Source organism: Triticum aestivum, chromosome 2D (genome assembly GCF_018294505.1).
Source record: "Triticum aestivum cultivar Chinese Spring chromosome 2D, IWGSC CS RefSeq v2.1, whole genome shotgun sequence".
In the NCBI taxonomy this organism is placed as follows: Eukaryota; Viridiplantae; Streptophyta; class Magnoliopsida; order Poales; family Poaceae; genus Triticum; species Triticum aestivum.
The window spans coordinates 339,842,164-339,861,681 of record NC_057799.1 but is presented as its reverse complement, the minus strand read 5'-3'; the positions used below and the strand labels follow the sequence as shown (position 1 = coordinate 339,861,681).

Sequence of the window (19,518 nt, the reverse complement as noted above, 5' to 3'; positions counted from 1 at the left end):
AATAAATTAATCTGCAGAAGATATTTGGCATACTACGTTTAATGCTGATCAAACTACAAATGAGAAATTAATCTGCACACAAAGTACACAATCAGTTTAAGATAAAATATGATTACAAGCACTCAGTAAACCTCTATGTACGTGCCGCCGTGACAAAATATGCCTGTCCTGCAAGAATATAGTGGCAAAAATAAAACTTCAAGTGGATATGTCCGAAAAGGAAAAGGAAACAGTTCCGCTTCCAGTGGTTCTACACAACTCAGGTGTAAGAAGTCGCTTTATTGTGCAACATATATTTATGACTAAAGCCAAACTATTGTCCTACTAGTAAATGCGCACGTGCTTTGGATGTTCAACTAATATAACTAAAACATGATAAATCATTTCTCTTAATGTTCACAAGTGTATATACTTGCATATTCTACGTGATTTCATACCTTGCAATATTATTGTTGAGGTGGAAGAAAACTGTAAAATAAATGTTACTGTGCACGGCACACTTTTTAAGAAAGGCAAGTACATATGAAATTAAACATTTATTACAAGCACAAGAAAATATTAAGCCTACATATGCTCTAAAATTTAAATGGCATGCGTTTCCTTAGTGGCAAGGATGATTTGCTCCAACATACTTGACCAAAGGGCTGTTATATAACTCAATGTTTCTATAAATGTTTTGTGAGCAATTCAACAGCCGATTTGCATCCAAAAATGGCAAGCATTAGTTGTTTTGGTTGAATGAAATGAAATGCTATTGATGGTGGCCCAGTTTTCTTTCGCATCAGGTGTTCCTGAATAACTAAGAATGTAATAACTGTTCCAGGCTGAATGTGTAAAGAAAAAGGTTAATTGATGTGTCGTAGAAGATTTATGGCATCTCCAGGTCATTACATTTTGGACAAGTAGCAACGCAACAAACAAGTATACAAAGCAATCTGCCAGGGAATTAGCGCAGTAGAGTTGCAGTTTAATAGTTATTTCTTGTGGCTACTAGTTTTGAAGGCTAGAGATGCAAAACTTTACAACTTTGATCAGATATTGCTATTCATGGGTTTGTTGCAAGAATTTTGTAATGGTGATTTACAACTCAAAAAAGAGGGACCAACAATTTATTTGTTTGTACAGTGACCAAAATAGCCCTAAGATACTTTGCCAAGAGAACGATATTTACCAATTTGGTCATTACATGCCCATGAATTGACATAAATTTCTGCTAAAAGAAGAACTAAAGAGAGAATGACAATGGAACCTTACGAAAGTTTGGCAATATGCCAAAGGCCAAATCTGATCAAAGATACCAAATTTCTGAAAGGCAAACTTGGGCATCCATGTAATCCAAACCAAACACCACGTGAGGATAGCCAACCAGAAATGCAACCAGAAACACACAATGCTAAGGTCATGAAGCAAACATGCAGGACTTATTGTTTTGTTTCAAGAACTATGGCATAGGCCCTGCAAGAAGTGCATAACACCAACGATTACGAGTCGAACGACTAGTCTAGACTAGTCGCTCGACTAGTCTATGAGTCGCAAACTGGCTGTCGACTCGGTTTCTCGTGTAGACTACTTGTACGAGTCGAGCCAGTCATCGACTAGTCGACGACTAGTCCAGACTAGTCGACATGTTCGAGTCGAACGACTCAAAAAACTGGGGGAGTATAAATATGATGCCTCATCCCGCGGGAGACCTAATCCTTTCTTTCCCCTCCTCACCTGGACGCGCCGCCGGCTGCTGGACGCGCCCGTCGAGCCCTCCTCGCGCCGCCGGCCGCTGGACGCCCGCCGCCGCGGATCTGAAGCTCCACCGTCGCCGGCCCCACGTCGCGGATCTGAAGCTCCACCATCGCCTTCGTCTCGCGCCCCTCCTGCTCCTTCGTCTCGCGCCCCTCCTCGCGCCGCCGGCCCCTCGTGCTCTTCTCCTCTTCAGGCAGGTGAGCCTCAGTGCTGCTCTGCCTCGCTGCTGGACTGCTGGTGCTGCTCTGCCTTGCCCCTCCTTTCTCCTCCTCTTTCTTCTTGGCTTGCCGCTGCTGTTGCTCTGCTCCGCTGCTGGACTGCTGGTGCTGCTCTGCTTGCTGTTGGTGCTGCTCTGCTCGCAGATAGACTGCTGGTGCTGCTGTGCTTGCTGCTAGTTGCTGGTGCTGCTCTGCCTCAGTGACTCCACTTTGCTTGTTTCAATTGTATACTGTACTTGTATACTTATATAGTGTAATACTACATACTACTACTAGGTATTATTAGTTATGTACTGTAAGTTCAGTGCTACAGTACCATGTCGACTAGTCTCGCACTAGTCTAGACTAGTCTATGAGTCTCAACCTTGGAACGACTCGTCGACTCTTCGACTCGTAAACGTTGCATAACACTGATCTCCAGATAGACCAATCAGAAATGCAATCTCTCATGAACCGAGCACTTCTTACCGATTCAGCAACTATGCGCCTATCAACCTAAGTAGTAAGTAGACCATAGAAACATGGTTTATTACTATTTTACAATAAATATAAGTTATATTTACTCGTTATCCTAGGTAGTTTAAAAGTTGTAGTCCATTGTGCAAAGTGCGGACAGTGAACCCAACTAGTTAAAGTAAGTTCTGCAAAATGACACTGCGACAGCCTGGTAACAGTTGCAACACGGTATCATAATCAAGCTCTGACATATTCTTGATACCTATCTATCATACTATAAGTACCAGGACATGCGAAAATGCACATAAACAATGTTATCTGTAGTGCGGTACAATCAAAGAAAACACAATGAAATGTCTTAATTTACTACCATCTCCCCAAAAGAAACAAACAAGGTTAGAGAAAAAAGAAGTCCCAAAAACTTATGCCTTCTTATCATGCATGAAATACGGAGCCTGATGATATACATCAGCATATGTGGGCTTAATGAGGTTCCATAGTGGAATTAGTCATATACTGGAAAAATTAGGATCCGATAGTTTGTATATATTGCCTAGGTATGTCGTGATGTTGCGGCACCATCAGAATGCTGTATTTAAAGAAAACAACTAGAGGAAATTCCATCCATACCTAGCTTTTCTTTGAAATTTTAGGAGAAATACAGTGTAAGTGTCGCCCTGCATCTGCAACATCTTTGATTTCTTGAAGTTGGTCAGCTATATCCTCTAAGAGTTGCAACTGTAACGATTGCCTCCTTTCACTTGCTGCAAGCCTTATCTTGTTTTGTGCACCTTTGATCGCATTCAGACTTTTCCCCAGGAGATCATCTGCGGCAGCTCGATTCTGCAACTTGTCTGCTTGCATTGTTGCATCAGAGAAGCTTCGACCGATCAGGCCTTTAACTGCATAGGAACATGACATCTCATTTTCAGTACCAGTTTCAAATGATTCTGCAACCATAATAGTTTCTTAAAATGAATTGACCTAGGTGTTCAACATGTCATGCTGGTGAAATAACCAAAGCACAGCCAAAATACAATAGGGGTTAAGCATGTCATGCCAGCACACATGGAAAAATATTCGAAAGTAGTTAACAAAATTCAAGAGGATGCAGGTACACATGTATATATCAATATGAGAAACTAGTTGCAACACTTTTTGTGTGGTAAATATGATAAATAATATCCAGTTGACAAAACAAAATTATGCGAGGTAGCATGTGAACTCAAAGCAAAATATCCAATAACCAACATGGTTTTAATAAACTAACATAGCAGCATTTAGGCAAACCAATAAATGAATTGATTGAACCAAGATCAATAAAGATCCAATAATAATCAGCAATCAGGAGAAGTACAAGCAGATTTGTAGCATTATGTTTATCGCAATAGAAAAGAACTTAATCCTGTCACATGCTAGATAGTATAGCAAATATCAACCGAGTTTTATTTCTCCATCTGCAGTCTGCACATACCTTCATTGGAGAGGCAAATATCATCAACAACATGCACATCAAATATATTTGCATCATTGTCGCTTGCCGCAAAATCATGGCAAGTCTTGTCCAGACGCCCACTGTCCACCTCCTGAAATTCATCAGCAGTCAGCTCTTCCATACCTTTCATACCAGCTGCAGCATTAACTTCAACATCACCACCTTGATCCAGACATCGTGCAGATTGGGGCAAGCACAAACTCCGGGCAGATAGGGGGAGAACTACCACCGTCTCCGTGCCATCATCTTCGCATCTATCTGCCCCCAATTTCGATCCGACCACAGGAACTTCTCCAAGTGCCTGAAAAGGCAGACTGTCCTCATTCCCATCCTTAACACGACCCACACGAATGGGCGACACTTGTTGGCGCACGAACTGCTTCTGGAAGCTGAAGACAGAATTATTCCCAGGTTGAACCCCCGCATTCTTATCAACCGATCTGGAAGAGCTTGGCTCGCCCTCTAGAAAGTAACTGTGCGGCGTCATCATCTCCACCTCCTCGTCATCATCATCCCCGGTGAGACCAAGCATCCGCCGGTAGGACTCCACCTCTTTCTGCAAAGACCTGGTCTCGCGCTCCCTCATGAGCAAGATGTCCTTGAGCTCCTCCACCTCATCCTCGTAGAAGGCGCAGCGCTCATCAGAGGTGCGGCGCTGCTGCCGCACCTCCATCTCCAAGGACGATTTCTCCTTCTGCAGACGCAGGATCATCGCCATGGCCTCCTCGGCCGCGGATGCTGCGGCGCTGCGTTCCTTGTCCAGCTCCTGCTGCAGCGCCGAGACGTCATTCCCTTCGTCCACCTCCCGCTTCAGATTCACCCCCTCCTCTTCCTCATCGACGGACTCGTCTTCGTCCTCCCCCTCGTCCAGGCTGTCGTCGTCGGAGTTGAAGACGAAGGGGAAGCGGGAGCGGAGGGAGAGGAGGAGGGACTCGAGGACGCGGGAGGGGTAGCGGAAGAGGAAGGCGAAGAGGCAGGGGAGGTGCGGGCGGGAGCAGGTGCAGGGGAGGCGGAGGCGGAAGAGCGCGAGGAGGGCGGAGGCCGCGGACGCGGCGGCCGCGGCGCAGAGGAAGGCGTAGACGATGGCGAGGTCGAGGAAGGCGCCGGCCAGCGCCCGCGCCGTCCAGCGCGCGTGCACGCCCGCGACGCCAGGGCAGGGCGCCATCAGCGCATAACGATCGCCCGCCGAATCTGAGAGGATTCCCCCGCCGATTCTTCCACCGGATTCCGGGTGGTTGTTGCTGTTCGGTGGGGAAAGGTGGAGGAGTCCTGCCGTGCCGGGATTTGGCTCCCTTGGCCTCGTCGTTTCCAAGGCGGCTGCGCTGCGCGGGCGGTTGCCGGGCGGCGGGGAAATGGTGGGGGCAGTCGGTGGAATCGCCCGCGCCGACGTGCGGGGTCCACGTCGTGCACCTCGTGCGGCAGGGCTATTTGTTTGGTATCCCGGCGGCCCGGCGCTTCGCTTCGCTTGGCGTCGTTGTTCGGTTGGGCGTTGTCCGGCAGGCAAATTCTGTCAAGCTGTACGCGAGTCGCTTCATTTGGGAAAACCAGGCAGGCAGGGCAAGATTACTGACCTGTACCAAACGTCTAAACTCCAAACCACGGGCCACGGTGTTTTACTTGTTTAGAATTAGATAGACTTCAGGGATGGGAAATGATCGCGTAGAACAGTCCACCGCGACGTCAGTAAGAGCAACTCCAACATCCGACCCAAATGCGACCCAAATGGACACGTTTGGGTCGGCCGCTCGCCCGGCGTTCATCTTGTTTTAGATTTGGGTCGGCGATGCGCCCAACACGCCGACCCATTTCATATCCGCACTCAATTTTTAGAAAAGACCCGCGGTCATAGATCATGCCAGCGGTCATGTCTCATGCCGACACCATGCCAGCGCTGGCATACAATGCCGGCTTTAAAAAATATCACCACACAGTTCATGTCGGCGTACTCGCCAGCGGCCGGCACACACGCCAGCACACAAAAAAGGGATGGGACTTGAGTTCGACCACATCATCGCGGCCCCGTGGTCATGCCAGCACATCTGCCGGCATACAAGAAAAGGATGGCACTCACTGCCATAGATCACTCGTCGTCGAACTTGAGTATGTCGGTATGCATCTTCTCGAACCACGGCCTCTTCCTTGGCGACACGATGTTGAGATCCACCTTCATGATCTCCACCCCTGTCATCATGCTCGCAAGAGCCACTTTTTTCGCCTTGGTCTTGGCGTTGGCGGCCTCGATCTCTAGCATCTTGACTTGCTTCTCCGCCTCCATCTCAAGCATCTTGGATTGCTTCTCCGCGTCCATCTCAAGCCTCCTCCTTTGGATCTCCATGAAGGCGTTCATTTGCTCTTCTTTGTAACGTCGGCGCTCCTCCTCCCTTGAGTCCTTCTTGCTCATCATGCCCTCCACGCTTGCGATCAAGGCGTTCGACGCCACATCCCGCTTGTCCTCCTTCTTGGAGTTGGTCTTCCCCCGTGGCCGTGCCTTCTCGCCGTCCCCAACCTCCTCCACGGCTTGCTTCCCCCCACTCGACTTGAAGACGGCATATTGCGCCTTGAACTTCTCCTCGCCTTTGATGACCCTAAAGCAATGGGAGAGGTTGAAGCACTTGCCATTGTGTTGGACCTTGAATGCCTCCAAAGCTTGAAATGCCTACAAATGTATTTCATGCAAGCGTATTGGCAAATGGTATGCAAATGAACACGCACGCATAAACTTGATGACACAAAAGAGGGCGGCTTGCTAGCATACCATGTCTTGCATGTCGATGCCGCTCGCGGAGCGGGCCTTGACACTCAAGAGTGGCACAAAACTTGTTGCACTCTTGTTGGATCACCCTCCATCGCTTCAAAATGGACACCCACCCGCGCGTGCTTACTATTTGGTACGGCGGAAACTTCTTGCGCTCATGGAACTCACGGTGGACACGAATCTAAAAAGTTGAATGCTTTTGTTCGGCGCCCGTCTTGGGGTCTTGCCCAATGTCTCTCCAACACTCGCAAAGAAGCTTGTCCTCGGCCGCCGTGTATGCCTTGGTCCGCTTGCTCTTGCGCTTCGGCTTCGCCCCGGCGGCTTGGTTGACGAGCTCGTCGTCGAACAAAGGCTCCCCTTCGATGTCGCACTGTTCCTCTTCCTCTTGCCCGTAGTCTTCCGGAAACTCGTGGTCGAGTGGGAAGCCGTCCAGGTCCAGGCCGACCTAATCACGCATGAAGGCCGTCTGATCTTGATCAAAGGTGGATGGCGTGAATGCCCCTCAACCGTCCTGGCTTTGTGTCTCATCGGGATCGTAGCCAGCAGCCGGCACACCACCCTCGAAGATCATGTTCTACATGTAGTCCTCGTCGCCGGAGGCCGGCATTCCGTCGAATAGGTTGCGTGCGCCCGACAGCATGTCGACTGGCATCTGCCGCACGCGTTTCCTCGTGCCTCCGGATGACGAGCCACCGGCAACCGGTGTGGCGTTGAGGTCGATGGGCGCGGGCGCGGGCGTGGAAGGCGCCACCACGCTCACCTCGAGCGAGCACTCCTGATACGTCTCCAACGTATCTATAATTTTTGATTGTTCCATGCTATATTATATTCTGTTTTGAACATTATCGGGCTTTATTATACACTTTTATATTATTTTTAGGACTAACCTATTAACCGGAGGCCCAGCCCAGAATTGATGTTTTTGCCTATTTCAGAGTTTCGCAGAAAAAGAATATCAAACGGAGTCCAAACGGAATGAAACCTTCAGGAACATGATTTTCGGAACGAACGTGATCCAGAGGACTTGGACCCTACGTCAAGAAAGCTACCAGGAGGGCACGAGGTAGGGGGCGCCCTCCACCCTCGTGGGCCCCACATTGCTCCACCGACGTACTTCTTCCTCCTATATATACCTACGTACCCCCAAACTACCAGATACGGAGCCAAAAACCTAATTCCACCGCCGCAACCTTCTATACCCGTGAGACCCCATCTTGGGGCCTTTTCCGGAGCTCCGCCGGAGGGGGCATCGATCATGGAGGGCTTCTACATCAACACCATAGCCTCTCCGATGATGTGTGTTACCTCAGACCTTCGGGTCCATAGTTATTAGCTAGATGGCTTCTTCTCTCTTTTTGGATCTCAATACAATGTTCTCCCCCTCTCTTGTGGAGATCTATTCGATGTAATCTTCTTTTGCGGTGTGTTTGTTGAGACCGATGAATTGTGGGTTTATGATCAAGTTTATCTATGAACAATATTTGAATCTTCTCTGAATTCTTTTGTGTATGATTGGTTATCTTTGCAAGTCTCTTCGAATTATCAGTTTGGTTTGGCCTACTAGATTGATCTTTCTTGCAATGGGAGAAGTGCTTAGCTTTGGGTTCAATCTTGCGGTGTCCTTTCCCAGTGACAGTAGGGGCAACAAGGCATGTTGGAAATATGCCCTAGAGGCAATAATAAAATGGTTATTATTATATTTCCTTGTTCATGATAATTGTCTATTGTTCATGCTATAATTGTGTTATCCGGAAATCGTAATACATGTGTGAATACATAGACCACAACATGTCCCTAGTGAGCCTCTAGTTGACTAGCTCGTTGATCAACAGATAGTCATGGTTTCCTGACTATGGACATTGGATGTCATTGATAACGGGATCACATCATTAGGAGAATGATGTGATGGACAAGACCCAATCCTAAGCATAGCACAAGATCGTGTAGTTCGTTTGCTATAGCTTTTCCAAATGTCAAGTATCATTTCCTTAGACCATGAGATTGTGCAACTCCCGGATACCATAGGAGTGCTTTGGGTGTGCCAAACGTCACAACGTAACTGGGTGGCTATAAAGGTGCACTACGGGTATCTCCGAAAGTGTCTGTTGGGTTGGCACGAATCGAGACTGGGATTTGTCACTCCGTATGACGGAGAGGTATCTCTGGGCCCACTCGGTAATGCATCATCATAATGAGCTCAATGTGACCAAGTGTTTGGTCACGGGATCATGCATTACGGTACGAGTAAAGTGACTTGCCGGTAATGAGATTGAACAAGGTATTGGGATACCGACGATCAAATCTCGGGCAAGTAACGTACCGATTGACAAAGGGAATTGTATACGGGATTGATTGAATCCTCGACATCGTGGTTCATCCGATGAGATCATCGTGGAACATGTGGGAGCCAACATGGGTATCCAGATCCCGCTGTTGGTTATTGACCGGAGAGTCGTCTCGGTCATGTCTGCATGTCTCCCAAACCCGTAGGGTCTACACACTTAAGGTTCGGTGACGCTAGAGTTGTAGAGATATTAGTATGCAGTTAACCGAAAGTTGTTTGGAGTCCCGGATGAGATCCCGGACGTCACGAGGAGTTCAGGAATGGTCCGGAGGTAAAGATTTATATATGGGAAGTCCTATTTTGGCCACCGGAAAATGTTCAGGATTTTTCGGTATTGTACCGGGAAGGTTCTAGAAGGTTCTGAAGTGGGGCCCACCTGCATGGGGGGACCCACATGAACGTGGGTAGTGGGGGCAAGGCCCCACATCCCTGGTCAAGGCGCACCAAGATCCCACCTTAGAAGGAATAAGATCATATCCCGAAGGGATAAGATCAAGATCCCTAAAAAGGGGGGATAACAATCGGTGGGGAAGGGAAATGATGGGATTTATTTCCCCCACCTTTGCCAACGCCCCAATGGACTTGGAGGGCAAGAAACCAGCCCCCTCCACCCCTATATATAGTGGGGAGGCGCATGGGAGCAGCACCCAAGCCCCTGGCGCCTCCCTCTCCCTCCCGTGACACCTCTCCTTCTCGCTGAGCTTGGCGAAGCCCTGCCGAGATCCCCGCTGCTTCCACCACCACGCCGTCGTGCTGCTGGATCTACATCAAGCTCTCCCTTCCCCTTGCTGGATCAAGAAGGAGGAGACGTCTTCCCCAACCGTACGTGTGTTGAACGCGGAGGTGTCGTCCGTTCGGCGCTCGGTCATCGGTGATTTGGATCACGACGAGTACGACTCCATCAACCCCGTTCACTTGAACGCTTCCGCTCATGATCTACAAGGGTATGTAGATGCACTCTTTTCCCTCTCGTTGCTAGAAGACTCCATAGATTGTTCTTGGTGATGCGTAGAAAAATTTTAATTTCTGCAACGATCCCCAACAGTGGCATCATGAGCTAGGTCTATGTGTAGTTTCTATGCACGAGTAGAACACAAACTTGTTGTGGGCGTAGATGTTGTCAATTTTCTTGCCACTACTAGTCTTATCTTGTTTCGGCGGCATCGTGGGATGAAGCGGCCCGGACTGACCTTACACGTACGCTTACGTGAGACAGGTTCGACCGACTGACATGCACTAGTTGCATAAGGTGGCTAGCGGGTGTCTGTCTCTCCCACTTTAGTCGAATCGGATTCGATGAAGAGGGTCCTTATGAAGGGTAAATAGAAGTTGGCATGTCACGTTGTGGTTTTACGTAGGTAAGAAACGTTCTTGCTAGAAACCTATAGAAGCCACGTAAAAACATGCAACAACAATTAGAGGACGTCTAACTTGTTTTTGCAGCATATGCCTTGTGATGTGATATGGCCAAAAGGATGTGATGAATGAAATATATGTGATGTATGAAATATATGAAATACACGGCGGAGACTGCGGGCACCACTCGTCGTCACGAACCCTCGTCAACAAGGCATTCCGCAGCGGGTTCTACTGGCCTACGGTGCTCAACGACGTGACTGAGCTGGTGAAATCCTGCGAGGCCTGTCAATTCCACGCCAAGCAGATCCATCAGCCAGCTTAGGGCCTCCAGACCATCCCGCTCTCGTGGCCATTTGCAGTCTAGGGGCTTGATATCCTAGGCCCGTTCCCTCGAGCGCCTGGGGGCTACCGCTACCTCTACATCGCCATCGACAAGTTCACCAAATGGGCGGAGGTAGAAGCTGTCCGCACCATCCCGGCCGGATCTGCGGTCAAGTTCATCAAGGGTCTCGTGACACGGTTCAGGGTCCCTAATCGCATCATCACCGACAATAGCTCGCAGTTCACTAGCAATCTCTTCAAGACATATTGTGCTAACCTTGGAACGCAGATCTGCCATGCTTCGGTGGCACACCCTAGGAGCAATGGTCAGGACGAACGCGACAACGCGGAGGTCCTGAGAGGCCTCAAGACCAGGACCTTCAAGAAGAAGCTCGAGGCTTGCGGCAGGGGCTGGCACGATGAGCTCCAGTCTGTGCTATGGTCCATCCGCACCACCGCCACCAAGCCAACAGGCGAGACCCCGTTCTTCCTCGTCTACGGAGCAGAAGCGGTTCTCCCTCACGAGGTCAAGCATCGCTCCACGTAGGTCCCGGCGTTTGATGAGGCGCAATAGGACGCCATGCGGGGGATGGACCTCGTACTGGGGGAGGAACGCCGCCGCGAAGCCACGCTTCGCTGCGGCGGTATCACTGTCGCAGCGTCCGCTCCAGGACGCTCGAGGTGGGTGACCTTGTCCTAAGGCGGGTGCTCTCCAGGGAAGGGCTGCATAAGCTTTCACCCATGTGGGAGGGCCTGTTTAAGGTCGCCCACGTCTCCAGGCCCGGCGCCGTGCACCTGGAGATGCAGGATGGGGTCCCCATCCAGAACGCCTGGAACATCCAGCACCTCCGGAAGTTCTACCCATGAAACAAGGCCCGGCGCCTGTGAAGCAAGGCCCAATGCCTGTGAAGGTCTCCGCTCGTGACACTCTCATGTAATAATGAGTGGGGTTGTACACGCCCCAGAGTCTCAGGAGTGCCGCCCTCGGGCCTCGGGGGCTCCCTCCCACGTCCTAGTGGCAGCACTTAGCTCCGCGCTGGTGAGAAGACTAGACTAGGTGCCGGACGGGGCTTTTCATTATATTTCCATAGTTGGCTTGCCCCTCTTTAATGAAAATTTGCTTTCTGGTGTTCCTTCCCGGCTTGGTTCCATCGCCTTTTGCCTCCGTTTTTGCCCTCGGATCCTTGTTTTGACCCGTACTCTCCCTCACATGCCTCGCGAGGGGGCTGGACAGGTGCCCTCGTGAGCATTTTTCCTGTTCTTCGCGAGGCACCCTCGCTCGAGCTCGCAAGCTGGCACACCTCTCTCAATCCGTGCCCCTCGGGTACCGCGATGTGAAGCGCTGGGTCGTGGCCGGCTGCGCCTGCGACCAGGGCTCGGAAGAATAAGAGTTTCCTAACGAATTTTTGCAGTTCCTTGACGCCTCCCAAGCCAAGGAGGCCTCACCAGGCACTGGGAAATGCGCGCCTCACGAGGCGGAAACTACTTCGAGTGTGCCAAGCTAAGTTATTTCTACGCACCTACATAAAACGCCGATGCTGCAACGTGACACAGGAACGATAAACATAGCATAGCAACTTGGAAGTCATGGTTCGTTGCATGCCCCTGCGGGGCCCCATACTTGTCTCTCTCTTAATGCAGGAAGAAAAGGAAGAACGAAACAAAAGTGGCGCGTGCCCCCGTAGCAGTTCGCGAGGATGGGCCCATGGCGCTCTCCTGGGCTCAGCCAGACCCCTCCTCGCGCTTCACTGGAGCGCGGCGACGAGATGACCCAATGCCACCCTCGAAACAGGCGCTGCGGCCTAGCGGCTAGTCGTAGCCGCCGCTGCTGGAGCTGTTGCCAGAAGAAGAGCCGCCGTAGCTGGACGACCCATGGCCGACGCCAAGGAAAAGCCCGCCTTCACCCTCGTCGCGGCCGTCGCCGAGGCTGAGCACCTCACCGCCGTCGTTGTCCTTAGGGCAGCACCCCACGCGACGACCATCTTCCCCAAACACCCTCACATAGAGGGTCGCGTTGCCATCCTAATTGAACTGGAGGGTGCACCGCCGGCCCAGGCCGCGCGCGGGCAAACGTCTGCCAGCCGCGGGCCAGGGCTGCGTTTCCCGCAACAGAGACCTCGACCGCGACCCATGAAGCCTTGCTGCAGCAGCCGTCCGCCTGTAGCCAGAGACTGCTTGGACCCGTGGCGGGCAGCTCGCCGGCAAAGAAGCGCAGGAGCTAAAGCCAGGTGCCGGCCGGGTTCTCTGACCACACGGCGAACTCCAGCAGCACCTCCGCCGAGTGGAAGCACGGTCGGGGAGGCCGCGTGACCATGGCGCGCTTCCCTTCATCGACGGTGCTGCCACGACCTGGGTGACTCCCACTGCGCGAAGAGGCGCCGCCGCGGTCGCGAGGGGCCATGGCGGGGGCTGTGGTGTGCTTGCGGGGACGGCCGCGCGCCCTCTTAGGCGGCGGCAAGCCGGGCCCCTCCTGGCGGGCCTTCCTCTTTTCTGCGGTCAAGAACCTCTTTGCAGGCGCCATGGGTGTCGCTGCTAGCGATGAAGCAAGGGAGAAGAAGCGAGCGGAGCAGCAAGGGATGAGCAACAGGGGCTCCGCCCCCGCATCATTTATAGCGGGAGAAGGCCAACCGGCGATCCCCACGATCACATGCAATGACGATTTTTCTCTGCATGCAGCAGGGACTCGTCAAGTCGGGCAGTTGCTGAGGTAGCATGGGGAAGCGGAGACGCCCACGTCCCATCAATCGCCACGCATCAACCGAGGCCGCAGGCTGTTGGGGCCTGCGGCGCACCACACTTGCCCCTTGGCTTCGCCTCGAAGCCAAGTCCGAGCATGCCTTGGGCCCGGGGGATACTGTCGGCGTCCTGGGAACGGGGGTCCCCAGACTTGCGTGCCTGCAGCCCACGGTGTGGCTCCACCAGTGGCCCTGTACGGCCCATCTTCACCAGCAAACACTCAAGACCCTCGCGAGGGGCCAAGCCTCGCGAGGCGGACAATGCAAGACCTCCTCGGGGGCGGCCTCACCAGGCTGGCTCGCGAGGGGCGGAGAGATCAAGGCAAGGGACACCTTGCGAGGTTCCTGTGGCTCAAGCCATGACGACTAGGGCTAGGCGGGCGCCAGCACGCGCAGTGTCCTCGTTTCCTCTTTGGTGCTAAAGAGGCAAGCGCAGGCGAGGAGTCCCGAGGCATCAGGCAAAGGTTTCCGTATCGGTGCAATGAGACCAAGACAAGCAGGACGGCTGGATGGAGGTCATCGTGGAGCCCAAGACGGCGTCACCACCAGAGCCTTTGGGAGGCGAAGACCACCTTTATTCAGGATAACTTGTACTAGTTGTCTCCCTTCAAATTTGGCCGTTGTGGCATCCCTTCCCGCCAGCATTTGGGAAGAGGACCAGGACCTCTATAAATAGGGTGAGCCACCACAGTAGGAGGCAATGGATCCGAGGCCATTCAGATCATCCTCATCCACACAAACTCAGCAAGCACAAGAGCACCTCTCCTCAGGAGGCGGTTCTTCCCTGGTAACTATTCTTCCTCAGCCCAAGAGGCAATCCACCACACCACACTGGAGTAGGGTATTACACCACATCGGTGGCCCGAACCAGTATAAATCCCGTGTCCCCTTGTTCTGCGAGTTCGACGCGCTGAGCCTTGAGATCGCGGTGAGGGAGAGTGCTAGGGGGAGGAGAGATCTTCGTGCGCACCCTAGTGTTCAAACCTCAAGGGTTTTGCCAGAACCCGAAATCCAACAGTACGTCGGAGTGATGCCGTCCGTGGCACTGTTGCGCCACTTCTTCTTCCTCCGGATCAAGGAGGGCCACCGCTTGGGGTGCGTCAACTTTGTTGCAGCCAACAAGACCAACGCGATCTCGAAGGCCGGGAAGAAGGCCGAGGGCTTCAGGAGCAAGTGGGTCCTGATGGATGCCAAGTGCTCCCACCCCCGGCTGGTGCTGCTGATGGAGATGCCCGTGTCCCATGACGGGTGGTTCCGCGCGAAGCTCACCGACCCTCGGGCGGAGTCGGTGCTGGAGAGGATGACCGTCGACCTGAAGTCTGGCGACCCAAGGGCGGCGAAGCTGACGGGAGCCATGATCATCAAGGAGTTCATGGCACACCGCGTGGCTCCCCTCCAGGCACGCGCGCGCCCCTTGTGGAAGCTTGGGGACGACCTCCGCCTGCGTCCGAAGGCCCTGTCTGACGAGGAGCTGGGCACGGCCCTCTGCTCCTTGGTTCGGGATGACCAGGGGTACCCACCAGACAGCTTCGTTCCCTTGTACCGTCGCCCGGATGGGGCAAAGATTGCTGCCGCCATGCCTGTCTTCGATGGGCGTGGTCTTGTGCTGCCGGCGCCCTCTGAGGCCCCGGTGGCGACGGTTCCGATGGTGGTGTCCTCCGACGATTCCGCGAGGAGGAAGAGCGGGACTCGGCGGCCACCCTGGAGGGGTCTGGGGAGACCTCCCCTCCGTGCAAGGCCGACCTCCTCCGCACCTTGCCTGATGACGACGCTGCCGGCGACCACCCATTGAGGGAAGTCCTGCCCCCTGCTGGGGTCACTACGAGGTCCACGGTCTCCCCCTCGGGGAAGCCGATGTCCGGCGTCCCGACGAAGCGAAGATCATCGCTGATCTCTCGGGGTGACGCCCCTGCTTCACCGCCGCCCAGGGCCACCGCGGCCTCGCAGACCCCTGGGGCCCGCGCGCCTGTGCCCCAGGCCGCGAGGCCCCTAAGCTCCGCACTTCTGAAGAGGCGCCGGGACTACACCACCGTGGACCAATGAGTTTCCTACCCTGAGCTTGCCCTTTCTCCTGCTTCCGCTGCGGCTTCCTGACGCTTCCTCCTTGTGCCGCTAGGCTGACATCGTCATTGAAGAAGAAGAAGGAGGGGGCAACCACATCCTCGGGGACCCAGCATCCTGGCACGGCCGCACCTCCTCTGGTGCAGAAAGGCTGCAACGGCACCCGCGCCTCTTCGGCCTGGTCGTCCTCGTGAGGCCCGGAGGAGCGTCCCTAGGAGAGGGCGACCGCCAAGGCCTCGTCAGCTCCTGAGGCGCTCGTCCCCAGCCCGCCGGCCGAGGCCCCGCAGGCTCCGGAGCTCCTGGCCTCTTCTTCCACCGCCATCAACCTGCAGGTCTTGGCGACGATGCTGCCTCCTTCTTCTGCCTCACCATCAGTTCGTAATCCTTCTGCCTCGCCTGACGTCCTGGAGCTCGCTCTTTCTGCGCTGACCCTACTGCGGAGGATCTTCAAGGCACCGACCGTCGCCTGGTGGCCGGGTGCCTGGAGCTGATCTCTGGCTGGCTCCACTCCGATGCGTCCGTCCGGGCGGCGCTGAGCCAGGCTGCGGCGGCTTCCGAGAAGGACAAGCAGGCCGTCGCCCAAGCCGCGGCTGCCCGTGAGGTGGCGCTGAAGGACGCCGGGGCTGCCCAGGATCGCTGCCGGTCACTGGAGGCCGAGCTGGAGACCATGCGCAACGAGCGTGCGGTCGAGGCTCGAGGCCGCCAGGCGGAGGAGGAGAAGATGAAGGCCCGAGAGGACGCCGTCAGGTGTCGCGACGCCGAGCTGGAGCAGTTGGCGAAGGTGCAGGCCACGGAGCGCAGCCGGCTCGAGAAGCTGGAGTAGGAGATGAAGGCAGAGAAGGCCGAGCTAGAAGCCAAAACGAAGGTCCTGGCTGAGGACCGCGTGGCCTTCAAGTCCCTTGGGAAGAAGTCCCGCGTGGCGCTGCGGGCACTCTATGAGAAGGGCTTGGAGGAGCCGCTAGCGACAGACGACGAGGGCCCCACCCAGCTGCTCCCTCATCTGGTCGCGGTGCTTGAGGACGTCGTGGACGGGATCGGCCCCTTGGTGGATGGGGAAGCCTGCACGCTCTCCTCGGCTGCACTGACGCGCGTCTTCAGCCACCTCCATCTTTGCGATCCTGACGCCGACCTTGACGAGCTGCTTGAGCCCGTGGATGACGAGCGCTACGCAGCTGCTGCCAAAGCCGTGAAGAGCCAGGTGGAGGCCTTGCTGAAGAAGTTCCGCGCCTTCGACCCTGCGCCCTCAACTAGTGGTGCCGCTGGACCTGCGACTCCGGCGGGCGGCACAGGCGAGGGCAACGACACCGTCGAAGGGGCACCCCTTGCAAGTGACGGCGGCGTCTAGGGATGACGAGATGGCTTGTTGGCGACTCCTTTCCTACTTTGCTTCTACAACATGCACCGTGCCTCATGGAGGCGTTTAAACTTGTGTTTGGTATTTGAAGAACAGTATGTCTTGTAATATTTGTTTGAGATTTCGCGATTTCCTTTCCGTTTGCTTGGTGTTCTGCGTCGGCAGGGCCCGACCCTGCGCATACCGCAGCCGCCGTTGGATCATCCAGATCGCCAGGACGAGACCAAGGGGTGAGGGGCTACGTGGCCAGTTAGGCTCCTGAGTTGCGATGCTCAGGAGTCCCCCTTGATGCGCAAACAACTTACAGAAAGGAGATGCGGGAGTACGCCTAGTGTTCTACATCGGCGGGGCCCGACCCCGCGCATACCTCAGCCGCCGTTGGATTGTACGGATCACCAGGACGAGACCAAGGGGTGAGGGCTACATGGACACTTAGGCTCCTGAGTCGCGATGCTCAGGAGTCCCCCTTGACACCCAAACGACCTTCATACCTTGGCTCGGCTCGGGAGGGCGCGTGACGGCCAGGTCCGAGGGACCTAGCAGGGTGGCGTACGCTTGGGCGCGACGCGAGAGCAGCCCCCGTGCCCAGCCCCCTCGCGCGGCTCTCCCGAGGGGAAAGCATTGCGGTGAGGCTGGACACTGAGCCGGGTGGCTCCCTGAGGTTGGTACGGCCATGGGGCCGCCCTCAGTTGTTTATCACCAGCGCGGAGCATAGCGCTTCCGCACTTGCACGGGCATAGCCACTCCTCAACCGTGTCGACTGCCAGCGCGGAGCATGGTTCTTCCACTGGTGCGTGTGGGATAGGGCTCCCTCTGAGTGGAGCCCCCGGGGCGTGTACGACCTCGCCCTAACACGTGGCTTGCACGACAGGGCTAGACGAGGTGTGTCTGGACACTCGTGAGCCAGCACGGGACTCATGAGGCCCTACCTCAAGGCGGGTTGCGCCTGGTCTTGATTCCTGATGGCTGCAACGGTCCTGCAAGATGGTTAGGCAACCTGCGCTGGGCGAATCTCCTGAGGCGGTCACATGAGAAGGCCAGACACCAACAACCCCATGAGGTGACGTGAGCGGGGCCGGCCCGCCAGACAGAGCTCAGTCGTTGGGTTTATCGACGCTGCAGGTACGGACCCAAGCACAGACGCCATGCCTAGTCTTCTCATGCGAAGAACCATGAAGAAAGACGACCGGCGCGCGGCTCCCGCGGTGGTGAGGCACCGGGTCACGCGCCCTAGCCCGCCCACCCATGATTAGCTCATGCGAGAACAAGGCACCAAGGGCCACGGGAGGTGACGTACACGGGAGCGGGCCCACGAGCCAGAGCTCAGCCTCTTGGGTTTGGCGACGCTGCAGGGACGGGCCCGAGCAAAGACGCCATGGCAGTCCTTCATCATGAGGCGGTCGTGGGTGGGCTTGCTAGGGCGTGTGACGTTCGTGGCATCGAAGTGCCGGGCAGGCAAGTGGTAATCGTAGGTAACTCATGCGAGGGAACAAACTAGCTCAGATAGATGCAAGAACGATACATGCCACCGGGACGGACCCGAGCGGCCTGGGGATGATGCAGCCCGAGGGGCGCCCCCGACAGAGTAAGCTAAAGATGCAAAAAGGATACATGTCGTAGGGACAGGCCCGTGCGACCTGGGAATCGTGCAGCCCGAGGGGCGCTCCCAGCTGAGTAAACTTGGAAAATGTCACCTGGTACCGTTGTCGAAGGAGGGTTGAGGTAGACGAAGGCGCGCGATGAAGGAGTCGCTCCTCATGAGCCGCCAGGCCCCTGAGCCTCGGGAGGCTCTGGGGCCCGGGCGGGTCTTCAAGGACCGTCGCCATCTCCGCTCGGACTGCGTGATGTCTGGCTTCCTGAGCAGACAGGACGCTCCGCAGGTGGCGCTGGAAGGCGGCCGCCACGTTCGGCAAGCCAAATGGCATGCGGACGTAGCTGTGAGGTGGACCCTCGCACCGCCCAACGCGCGAAGGCTAGAAGCGCTCCTGAGACGTGGCCCTGTTGAGCCCTGGAATGTTGATGCAGACGCGCAGCCCGCCGTCCTCGCCAGGATGGGGGATTCTGCCGGGTGGTGGGGGCGATCGCCGCGCATGGTCCTTGCTTCTTGAAGCTCCTGGGTGGCCTTGATGATGAACTCCTGAGCACCGGGCACTCCTCGCCCAATGCCCTCTTGAGGGAAATGTGCCGCAAAGCACGCCTGCACGTGGTGCCCGAGCGGCTCCCTCATGATGTTGGCTAGGTCTGAGGCCCTCCAGCAGAGAGCCCCCGAGCCTCGCCCGAGGAGGGCACCAGGCGCGCCTTCCTATGCGAGGGAGGGAGGCGCCCCAGGTGCGGGCGCTGATCCCGAGGCCGCGCCGTTGTTGACGCCGCTCTGCTGAGGCCCTGTGCGGAGTAGTTGCTTCTTCTTCTTGTGGATGGCCTCAGGAGGGTACAGGGTGCCCTCGCTGTCGGGGTCTTCGATTGCTTCAGCTTGGAAGGCGCGCTCCAGGGAACACACCGCATCTCTTTCTTCGCAGGGACTGTGATGATTCCGCCGCTTCCTGGCATCTTGAGGACGTTGTAGCCGTGGTGGGTCACTGCCATGAACTTGGCTAATGCTGGATGCCCAAGGATGGCGTTGTACGGCAAACGGATGTGGGCGACATCGAAGTCGATGAGCTCGGTGCGGTAGTTGTTGCGCTGG

General features: G+C 55.0%; 1 protein-coding gene across 3 annotated transcripts; it reads right to left on the bottom strand.

The window, feature by feature from the left end:
• Positions 1-5,419, bottom strand: LOC123053050 (myosin-binding protein 7). 3 transcript variants are annotated; one of them, XM_044476433.1, is made up of 3 exons: positions 3,886-5,418; positions 3,042-3,313; positions 1-168 (listed from the first exon to the last, which is right to left on the bottom strand). In XM_044476433.1, the coding sequence occupies exons 1-2, from the start codon at positions 5,069-5,071 to the stop codon at positions 3,042-3,044; spliced, it is 1,458 nt and encodes a 485-aa protein (XP_044332368.1). In that variant the 5' UTR covers positions 5,072-5,418; the 3' UTR covers positions 1-168. The 3 variants fall into 3 exon arrangements, with proteins under 3 accessions (XP_044332368.1, XP_044332369.1, XP_044332367.1); XM_044476434.1 differs by having other exon boundaries at positions 7-163; positions 3,886-5,419; XM_044476432.1 differs by lacking the exon at positions 1-168 and having other exon boundaries at positions 2,888-3,313.
• Between the last annotated feature and the right edge of the window lie 14,099 nt (positions 5,420-19,518).

Bases quoted from the DNA above. Each gene is read 5' to 3' on its own strand.
- LOC123053050 (XM_044476434.1), bottom strand. From the start codon at position 5,071: ATGGCGCCCTGCCCTGGCGTCGCGGGCGTGCACGCGCGCTGGACGGCG. The intron at 3,314-3,885 runs GTATGTGCAGAC...GTTCCTATGCAG, and splicing joins TATTTGCCTCTCCAATGAAG to TTAAAGGCCTGATCGGTCGA.